This window comes from Apodemus sylvaticus, chromosome 11 (genome assembly GCF_947179515.1).
Source record: "Apodemus sylvaticus chromosome 11, mApoSyl1.1, whole genome shotgun sequence".
Taxonomy (NCBI): Eukaryota; Metazoa; Chordata; class Mammalia; order Rodentia; family Muridae; genus Apodemus; species Apodemus sylvaticus.
In genome coordinates, this window is record NC_067482.1 from 81,128,370 (window position 1) to 81,139,488 (window position 11,119).

At 55.2% G+C, this 11,119-nt stretch overlaps 1 protein-coding gene across 1 annotated transcript in view; it reads right to left on the reverse strand.

Moving 5' to 3' along the window:
* Camk2b (calcium/calmodulin dependent protein kinase II beta) overlaps positions 1-1,306 on the reverse strand; it is an 89,319-nt gene extending 88,013 nt beyond the window's left edge. The window contains exon 1 of the mRNA XM_052199224.1: positions 1,242-1,306. Coding sequence (XP_052055184.1) covers positions 1,242-1,306 — 65 coding nt within the window. The remainder of the gene's footprint in view (positions 1-1,241) is intronic.
* Between the last annotated feature and the right edge of the window lie 9,813 nt (positions 1,307-11,119).

Sequence of the window (11,119 nt, forward strand, 5' to 3'; positions counted from 1 at the left end):
ATCCTCTTGGCACGTGCAGGAAGAAGTGGGGAATGCACACCCCCACACTCCTCCAGCTGGGCACTCCACAATTATCAATGATCGGCGTCCCTCGCCCACCACAAGCTTTCAGACGCTTTTTCAGTAAAGGGGGAAAAAAAAGGATTTGCGGCTGGATGTGTAAGAGGAAATCTCGCCAGCGCCCCCACGGCACAAGACGGATGGGGGAGGGGAGAGGGAGTGGGAAGGAGGATCCAGCTCTGGAGTTAAGCAGCCAGCACCTGAAGATGCCCCTGCAGTCACCTTAAATCACAGAGGGAAGCCCCAGGCCCCTGAGGGGCTTCGTTGTTTTTGAGACCCTAGGACAAAGCTAGGTCTGGACGTTCAAAACCATAGCTTCACCCCCATATTGCTTCTGCTGCGGAGCAGCGTCTTGGCGCCAGGGCACCTGTTCCCCACGAGGCCCTACTAGAAATACGCCTTTAGAGTCCCTCCTCTCAGCCCTCCTCTCAGCCCTCCCACCACAGGAGGAAAAAAAAAGGTCCAGAAGCCAGCCTCCGTCTGCCTCGATGACCCTGAAATCAGAGGCCCAACTGGTTCCCTGCCTCCCTTTCTCACCCCCACCCCCCACCCCACTGCCTGATCCTGGCTCCCTGACCTCGTCCACCCCCTCCAAATTCTTGTTTCCAGAAGAATCTGGGGGAAAATCCTCTAGAACCCAGATTCCCCAAGGGACCCAAGGCAGAAGCTGCTCCCACGCTGCTCCCCCAGAGCAGATGGGGCCACGCGAGGAGCAGGCGCGGAGCGGGTCCGCCACCGCTGCAGCCCGCCTCTTGGGTGGGGGTGAGGACAGCGTGCCCACACCGGAGACGACCCCCTGGGGCTATGTCCGACCCTTCGGGCACTCTAGGCCTGGTAGCCGCCCCCGCGTGCGGCTCCTCTCTGACCTCCCCGCCGCCAAATGCGTCACGTCTGCCCGGCGCTCGGGGGACACCTGCTGCCGCCCCCGCCGCGCCGCGTCCATATCCCTGAGTCTCGGTCCCCGCCAAGCTATGGCACCCAGCAGGGCCGTGAGCACTGCGGTGGGGCAGCGGGGCCCAGAACCCGAGGCTCGGGGGTCGGGGCTGCACGGGGCTGTGCGCTTGGGCCCGCAGCTCGAAGGAGCCGGGGGCGCGCGGGGCCGCAGTGCGCGCGAGGCGGGCGGCGATGGGGTCCCTGCTCCCCGGGGTCTGCGGACAGCCCGCGTGCGCCGAGGCTCTTACTTGCCAATATCCTCGTATAGCTGGTACTCATCGGTGAAACGGGTGCAGGTCACCGTGGTGGCCATGGCGGTGGCGATCGGGCTCGGCGTGCGCTCGGCTGCGCTCGGGCGGCGGCGACTCCGGCTCCCGCTCGCGGGCACGGCGGCGACACGGGCGCGGGCGCGGGAGACACCTCGGCTCGCGGCGCCGGGCGGGGGCCGGGCTGGGCTGCGCCGGGCGGCGAGCGCACGCGAGATCTGCTCGCTCTGTCCCCGCCAGGAGCGCGCCGCACACCTACGCGCGCAGAGGCGCGGGCGCCGCTGTCACCGCCGCGCCCGCCCCGCCCGCCGCCCCTTGCACGCGCCTCACTCGCACCCTACACACGCCTGCACCCGCACACACACCGCACCCGCGCCTTGTACCTGCACTAGCGCCCGCGCCTGCACGCGCACTGCGCCCGCACCCTGCACCCGCACCGCGGTTCCCCTCTCACACACGTCGCGCCCGCGCCGGTACCCGCACTGCGCCCGCACCATGCAATCCCACCCGTGCCCGCGCCCTGTCCCAGCACATGGGCTGCACCACACGGTGCCCACGCACTGCGTCTGACCCTCTAGGCCCGCGCCCTGCACGGACAAGCCACTGGGCTGGCTCTTCCGCTGCTGCCGCAGTTGAACAGTAAACCCAGACTCTTCTTCCCTAAAGGACCACTTCCTCTAGACTGCAGGAGGGAACTGTACCCCACTTGGGAGGAGTCGTGTGTCGCTCTCCACTGGGCCCCTCTATTCCCATATCCCCCATATGATGCTACTATATCCTTCCCACCTACCCTGACAGAGACCCATGAGTCTCCTAGGCTAAATTCGAGGAATGAAAAAGGATGGGGCGGCGGTCCTAGGATTGGTAACAAGGGTGTCTTCTGTCCTGGGGTGAACATTTGGAGTCCGGACTGGGTTTGGAGGCAGTAAAACGGGGGGGGGGGGGGGGGGGGGAGGGCTGCTCAGCTCTGTCAGGGACTCGTGCTCTGAGAGCTCGCAGCCATCTCGGGCAGATAGCCTGGGAAGCCCTTTGCCTCTGCCCTGACCAGGAAGAGGAGCCTCCATTCTGTCTCCCTCTCTCCAGTCTCTCTTAAAAGAGGTCCTGGAGGAAAGAGGGCACAGGAGAATTTCTGCAATGCTCCCCCTTCACCTCCAAGCAGCATCCCCGATTTGACTCTTGGTGTTTGGGGCCAGGTCCCTCCTGGGCAGTTGGGAAGGACTTCACACCCAGCTTTGGGTGACACTATTGGTTGAGTTTCTGGGTGCTTTCCAGTTACTGTCAAGAGCAGATTTGGTGGCCTCAGATCTCAACCAAAGATGAGCCCTGGACATTCTAGAAAGTGCCTTCTTAGAAGAACGAGGGGGTCTTTGCTGGGCAGCTGCTAGGGGTCCTCCTAAAGGGAGATTTGACAGAGTGCTCCCAGGCACTAGGCCTCCTGGCAAGTCCCTATGACACCGGAAGGCAAACAGCTAACGAATAAGAGACATGCATGAGCAAGCGTGGGCCTCGGTGTCTAGCTGGGAAAATAGGAATCCTGATCCCAAGCAGAAAGGGAAACTCTACTGTGTCCCCCCCAAAGTATGAATTTAGACATGGGGGGGCGCTGAGCTTTTCGACGGGAAGTGTGAGGAACGGGTGAAGGCCAGGCTGAAGCTTGCTCTTGGGGACGACTTAGCCTCCGGTAGCACTGCTGAGAGCAGCTGCTTGACTCTTTCTGAGCTCTGGTGGGAGAAGGAGGCAAGGCGGGAACAACAGGATACAATTAGCAAAACAAACAGTACACAGTTGCACCCCTCCGGGAGTTAGGCTGTCTTTAAGCTACCAAGTCATGCGCTCTTCCACCAGGCTTGGGGAAAGATGGCCTAGGTGGTATCTGAATCCTAATGGTAGCTGATCTTGACTGTTACCCCCACTCCCCTCCCCACCCCCATCCCCATTCCCACCCTCACCCTCACCCAGACAGGTCGGTCTACAAAGAGACAGCAGAAGGAGCTCCCCAAGCAGTCAATCTAGATGTGCTGGGAGTGTGGGAGCTTGGCAAGGACCCAAGTTCGATCCCCGGATGTGAAAAAGCAAAGGCCTATGATTCCAGATCTAGGGACAGAGAGGGGAAGACTCCTGGGGCTTACTGGCCTGCCAGTTTAGCTAAACTGGCAAGCTCCAGTTTCAGTGAGAAACTCTCTTTCAAATAAGAAATAGAGTTCGAAAGTGACCAGGGAAGACAGACCCTGACCTCTGGTCTACCCATGCTTACATGTGCACATGAGTACACACATATGCACACATTCATAAAATAGAAATAAATTTGCGGAAAAGAGGAGTGGTGGGGCTGTCCATAGACCCCACACACACACCTTTTATTTTCACAAAAACAAACAAAGATACACACACAGCCAAGTAGTTGGTGGCACATGCCTTTAATCCCTGTACTGGGAAAGCAGAAGCAGGTAATCTTTGAGTTTAAGGACAACCTGGTCTACAGAGTGAGTTCCAGGACAGCCAGGGTTACACAGAGAAACCCTGTCTCTGTGTTTACACAGAGAAAAAAAAAATCCATGAACACACATACACAAGCATGCATATACAAAACAAGCAAATAAGCACACATACACACAGTACACATATACACCAAAACACACAAATGTACACACCAGGCAAGGACAGAGCAACACTCAGAGTACTCCTTTGTTGAGTCGCCTTTCAAGACTGGGTAGGCTGTACTACACACAGAGTTGTAGTCACTAAAGAGTGTGGTTTGAAGCCCACTGTGTGGCGGGCGGTGGTGGCGCATGCCTATAATACCAGCACTCTGGGAGGCAGGCAGATTCTGAGTTCGAGGCCAGCCTGGTCTACAGAGTGAGTTCCAGGACAGCCAGGACTACACAGAGAAACCCTGTCTCGAAAAACAAAAACAAAAAAAAGAAAAAAGAAATGAAGCCCACCGTGTCCCCAGCCTCTCCTCCTTCTGTTACTGCAAGCATCTGGACATTCCCGAAGCCCCTCCTCCGGACTGAAGCTTTAGAGGCAACACTTGGGGACATTGGCTGGGCCAGGAAAGGCAGAGGATCCAGCATTAGATAATGGGGAGAAGGTGGGCTGCCACAGGCACGCAGGCTACCCTTCACCGACAGCCCAGAGCCCACACTTCAGACCCACAGGATTCCTCCCTAGCAGAGTGATTAGGTTGGAAGGGAGAAAGGTTTCCAGCTGTGACTTTTTCTGCTCCTGAACCCCAGAAGCCTCCTCATCCGGCTTCAGCCCTGGATCAGAGGCTCAGACTCCTCCCACATCCAACCTCTTTCCCCCACCCCCACCCCCGCCTTCCAGCCCCACCCCCACCCCATGTCATCTCCACCTCCCACTTTGTCCTTTTGGGCTCACTTTTGTAAGCAAGGAGGGTTCTCCCTCCCAGGTGGCAGCTGGGGTGGTTGTGGGGAATATCGGTTCTGGAAGGTTATTGTTAGGACAGTCACCATGGCAACAAGCATCACATCTGCAGAGCCACAAGTGATGCACATGGGCCTCATTCTCCCAAAGAAAATCCCCACTTTCCTGATGCCTTTACCTCCAGGCTGTGGTATAAGAGTATGTTACCATTCCTGCCTCACAGTTATAGCAACCTGCCCAGAAATCCGGCCATGTCTTCTGGGCAGGAAGACCAGAGCTTACCAGTTCCCAATCTGCCATTTAGGACAATGTGGTAGGAATATGAGCTGGTGGCAGTGATGGCAGTGGTAGTAGTTATGGCAGTGATATTAGTAGTAGTGGGGGGGGGGACAGTGGTGGTAAAGGTATTGGTGGTGGTCATGGCAACAACAGACTGACCAGCTTTGGATCGCAAAGCTAGTGCAGTCTTGGCATCCGGATTTGTCTTCATAACTAGTGCCTTTAACTATAATGCTGAAGCGTGACCCCTAGTGCTCTTAGTGCAGTCGCTGTGCACCAGCTGTGTGCATGGACCTGCCCAGGCACAGACTCTCACGGAGAATGAGAAGGCAGTTGTGTCTACAGGGCTTACACGTTCAAATTGACAAGAGCACAAAACGACTTTCCACAATGATGCTTGACACACAATAATGCCCGCCCCCGACAATGACTGCTTGTTTTTCCACAATCTCAGTGCCTCCAATTAGCCACAGTCCCCAAAATACTAAATGATACATTGCGGAAAGACACAGTCCTTATGTTTTCAATTGCATGCGATGGTGGGTAGAGCATGGCTGCGCTCCGCTCTGTTCTGGCTATGAATCGGCCTTTGATCCTGTGTCTCCACGCTGTATTTGTTGCATGCATGCAGGGGAGCAAACAGCACATGGGGTTCAATGCTGTGGCCACCGGAGGCCTTGGAGCCCCGCCCCCCCAGCACACACTTTATGGTGAGGGTGGGAATACTAGTCTATACAGATTTAACGCAAGAGACCTGCTAGAGGGTCATAGGTGCTGCCTTCACCGAGTCCATGGAGACTTTCCGTGGTGGTGATATGTAAGCAGAGCTCTGGGTGATGTGGAGAAAATGAGATTAAGAGCATAAGAGAAGCCGGGCAGTGGTGGCGCACGCCTTCGATCCCAGCACTTGGGAGGCAGAGGCAGGCGGATTTCTGAGTTCAAGGCCAGCCTGGTCTACAGAGTGAGTTCCAGGACAGCCAGGGCTACACAGAGAAACCCTGTCTCGAAAAACAAACAAACAAGCAAAAGGAGCATAAGAGAAAAAGATGTTAGCAGAGGGGCAGCTATGCTAAGGCCCTGTGGGTGGAATGGGCTCATGTGTTTAAAGAAAAGAATAGTGAGACAGAGCCAGAAAAAGGCCCACTGGGTTTTGTTGGTGACTCCGCTGTAGTAGACTCTGTCTGGTATCTGAGCTCTCTAATAGATGTGAGCCCACCATTATGGCCAAGAGCAACATGATAGAGCGCTCTAGTCAGCCCTGAGCAAGGCCCACGGGCCTGGCCCAAAGGTTCACCCTGAGGACACCAGGCAGGAGCCTCAGACTTACTCCAGCTCACCAGGCACAAGCTTGAGGTGGGGACCACCATGTCCGGAAGAGACAACCTGGCCGCCCAGAGCCCACTCCAGACGGCAGCCTCGTGTCACTTCTCCAATGCTGTCTAGGCCTCTATCTGGTTAATTCTCTGGAGCACTGGCACTCCCTGGTCCCCTGGTGACTTGGACCCCTTCAGGGTGACCTCCCCATGCCTATACTGACTGACATTACCTCTGTTCTGTTGGAACAGCCTCGGGACTGGAAGTAGAACAAATGACACTATCCCAGTTCAACATGACCCAATCAGTTATACTAGCAGCAGTGACTGTACTGACAGGGCATGTCCAAATGGCCAGGAGGGGCCAGAGACAGCCCCAGCTCCTCCTTACCCCACACTAGGGGTAAGCCTAGGGCTTGCCAGCATGGGAACGCCCTTCGCACTGGGGTGGGGAGGCCAGAGACTTGCACTGGAGCTATCCTGCACAGCCTCTACCCATAGGCAAAAAGGCTACAGACAAGAGTCCTGGGGCTGGGGCGGGGCTGGAGTGGGGCTGGGGTGGGGCAGGGGCTGCAGCTGGAGTCCCACCATAGACAGAAGTCTGCAGCTGCAGCTAGGCTACAAGGACAGAGGTGACCACCATGGTGGTCAGGAAACCACAAGGTTTTCAGGCTGCCTGCACAGTCTGCTCTGGTGTCTATCTAAAGCAAGTGCTTTCTTAGGTTCTGACATCAAGATCCAGTTGTCCTCTCCTTGTCCCGAGCAGGTTTAACGGAGGAGGACAGGGAGCACACGGAGGACAGGGGAGCACATGGAAGAGGACTGGGAGAACATGGAGGAGGACTGGGAGAACATGGAGGACAGGGAAACACCTGGAGGAGGACGGGGAGCACATGGAGGACAGGGAAACACATGGAGGACAGGGGAGCACATGGAGGAGGACAGGGGAGCACATGGAGGAGGACAGGGAGCACATGGAGGAGGACAGGGGAGCACATGGAGGAGGACAGGGGAACACATGGAGGAGGACAGGGGAGCACATGGAGGACAGGGGAGCACATGGAGGAGGACAGGGGAGCACATGGAGGAGGACGGGGAGCACATGGAGGAGGACAGGGGAACACATGGAGGAGGACAGGGGAACACATGGAGGAGGACAGGGGAGCACACAGACAGGAAGAGAGGTTAGCACATGGAAGAAGACAGGGTACACACGAAGGACAGGGGAGCACATACAGGAGGACAGGGAACACATGGAGGAGGAAGACAAGGAGCACATGGAGGACAGGGGAGCACATATAGGAAGAGAGGGGAGCACATGGAGGAAGACATGGAACTCATAAAGGACAGGGGAGCACATGGAGGAGGGCAGGGAGCAATGGAGGAGGGCAGGGAGCACATGGAGGACAGGGGAGCACATACAGGAGGAGAGGGGAGCACATATGGAGGAGAGGGGAGCACATGGAGGAGGACAGGGGAGCACATGGAGAAGGACAGGGGAGCACATGGAGGAGGACAGGGGAGCACATGGAGAAGGACAGGGGAGCACATGGAGGAGGACAGGGGAGCACATGGAGAAGGACAGGGGAGCACATGGAGGAGGACAGGGGAGCACATGGAGAAGGACAGGGGAGCACATGGAGGAGGACAGGGGAGCACATGGAGAAGGACAGGGGAGCACATGGAGGAGGACAGGGGAGCACATGGAGGAGGACAGGGGAGCACATGGAGGAGGACAGGGGAGTGTGCAGCAACTCTTTCCCAGCTCTGTTTACCACTAAGAGCTAATAATATCTGGTGGCAGTCAGAGTTTAAGATATTAGAGCCGGGCAGTGGTGACGCACTCCTGTAATCCCAGCACTTGGGGGGCAGAGGCAGGCAGATTTCTGAGTTCAAGTCCAGCCTGGTCTACAGAGTGAGTTCCAGGACAGCCAGGACTATACAGAGAAACCCTGTCTCGAAAAAACCAAATCCAAAGAAACGAAACAAAATAAAACAAAAAAAGATTATTAGATTCTGTCCATAAACACAGGATAGCCACTCTGAGGAACAGTTTGACAGTTTTTACAAAACTAAACAGATATCTGCCCTCTGGCCTATCAGTTCCCCTCTTAGGCTGAAGAAATAAAAATCTGTCAAAAAAAAAAAAAAAAAAAAAAAAACCCAGAGAATGAAATCTGTAGAAGAATGTTTATAGTCACTCTGTTGATGCGGCTGAGACTTGGGGTGAGTGCAGGAGAAGCTGGTGTGAATCAAGTGACTACTCACTGGCACACTCAGCACAGGCGACTACTCACTGGCACACTCAGCACAGGCGACTACCCACTGGCACACTCAGCACAGGCGACTACCCACTGGCACACTCAGCACAGGCGACTACCCACTGGCACACTCAGCACAGGCGACTACCCACTGACACACTCAGCACAGGCGACTACCCACTGACACACTCAGCACAGGCGACTACCCACTGACACACTCAGCACAGGCGACTACCCACTGACACACTCAGCACAGGCGACTACCCACTGACACACTCAGCACAGGCGACTACCCACTGGCACACTCAGCACAGGCGACTACCCACTGGCACACTCAGCACAGGCGACTACCCACTGACACACTCAGCATAGGCGACTACCCACTGACACACTCAGCACAGGCGACTACTCACTGGCACACTCAGCACAGGCGACTGCCCACTGGCACACTCAGCATAGGCGACTACCCACTGGCACACTCAGCATAGGCGACTACTCACTGGCACACTCAGCATAGGCGACTACTCACTGGCACACTCAGCACAGGCGACTGCCCACTGGCACACTCAGCACAGGCGACTACTCACTGGCACACTCAGCACAGGCAACTACTCACTGGCACACTCAGCACAGGCGACTGCCCACTGGCACACTCAGCATAGGCGACTACTCACTGGCACACTCAGCATAGGCGACTACTCACTGGCACACTCAGCACAGGCGACTACTCACTGGCACACTCAGCATAGGCGACTACTCACTGGCACACTCAGCACAGGCGACTGCCCACTGGCACACTCAGCACAGGCGACTACCCACTGGCACACTCAGCACAGGCGACTACCCACTGGCACACTCAGCACAGGCGACTACCCACTGGCACACTCAGCACAGGCGACTACCCACTGACACACTCAGCACAGGCGACTGCCCACTGGCACACTCAGCACAGGCGACTACCCACTGGCACACTCAGCACAGGCGACTACCCACTGACACACTCAGCACAGGCGACTGCCCACTGGCACACTCAGCACAGGCGACTACCCACTGGCACACTCAGCACAGGCGGGCCTCGGACCTAGGGTGCAGCTGAAGAGCTCAGGCACAGACTCAGAACAGCCATCGTCACTCACTCCAGAGGGCATAGCAAGACCAGGCTGGACCAGTGGGGCCCAAAGGAATCGGTTTGGGTGACAGAATTGTTCTTTCTCTTTTCCATGGTTACACGAGTGAATACATTTGCCCAAGATGTTGGAAACATAAAATTGGTACATTTTATGTAAATGAAATTTACATGAATTCCATGTGATTATGTGTGTAAATCATACCTCAACCTAAAAAGTATACAGAGTGTACGCTCACGCTGTGGCCCCATATGGTGACTACTGTTTCCCATTTACATGGAACAGTCTTAGCCACAAAGCAAGAGTTAGGAGACAGAAGAATTCTCAACAAATTCTACACAAGGGCCACTGATAGCAATGTAAAAATTAAGACATAACCAAAGGAGACTCCGTTGACTTAGCAGGGACACGAGCCGACAAGGGCTCTGGAAAAGGGACTTAGAAACATACACAGAAAGAATGTTGGCTCCTGTGAGCCTTGGCCATGGCCAAGGGTACTCAGAGAAGCCCCGTGCGAGTGTGCCCTTACCAGGAAACCAGTGAGAGCAGACACAACCTATGGTTTCTACCTCAAGCTAGAAACAAGCAAAACAGCCTGGGAAAAGTGGAAGGGTGGGGCTTGACAATGTCTGGGTAGAAATCAGCAAACAAAAGCAAGCCTCGGGTCCCAGCATTCCGGAAGCAGGGGCAGGCGGAGCTCTGTGGATTCAGGGCCAGCCTGGTCTACAGAGCTCTGTTACCAGAGAAACCCTGTCTCAAAACAAAAGAAAGAGAAAAAAGAAGTAGAGGAGGAAGAAAGGAAGACAGAGAGAGACAGAGACACAGAGACAGAGAGACAGAGACACAGAGACACAGAGACACAGAGACACAGAGACACAGAGACAGAGACACAGAGACACAGAGACACAGAGAGGGAGCGAGCACAAATAATCAGGGAGGGAACAGGTAGCCTCAGTAACTTTAACAAACCATTGATCAAAATCTATTTGGGAGCCGGGCAGTGGTGGTGCACGCCTTTAATCCCAGCACTTAGGAGGCAGAGGCAGGGGGATTTCTGAGTTCAAGGCCAGCCTGGTCTACAGAGTGAGTTCCAAGACAGCCTGCACAGAGAGACCCTGTCTCAAAAAAACAAAAACAAAAAAACAAAAACCTATTTGGGGTGGTGGTGGTAAAGACATGGCTTAGCAGTTACGAGCACTGACTGCTCTTCCAGAGGTCCTGAGTTCAATTCCTAGCAACCACATGATGGCTCACAACCATTTGTAATGGGATCTGATGCCTTCTTCTGTGTGTCTGAAGACAGCTGCAGTGTGTTCACACATATAAAATAAATAAATAAGTATAAAACAATTATTTTGGACAATGCATCTATTCTAAATACTCAGACATCTTTCTTCGCTGTCACTGTCTATGCAACAGGGAGTATTACCTATTTGCATAGCATTGTACCGCATTGGGCATGAGGGCTGTGTAGAGAGGACCTAAGGTCTTTG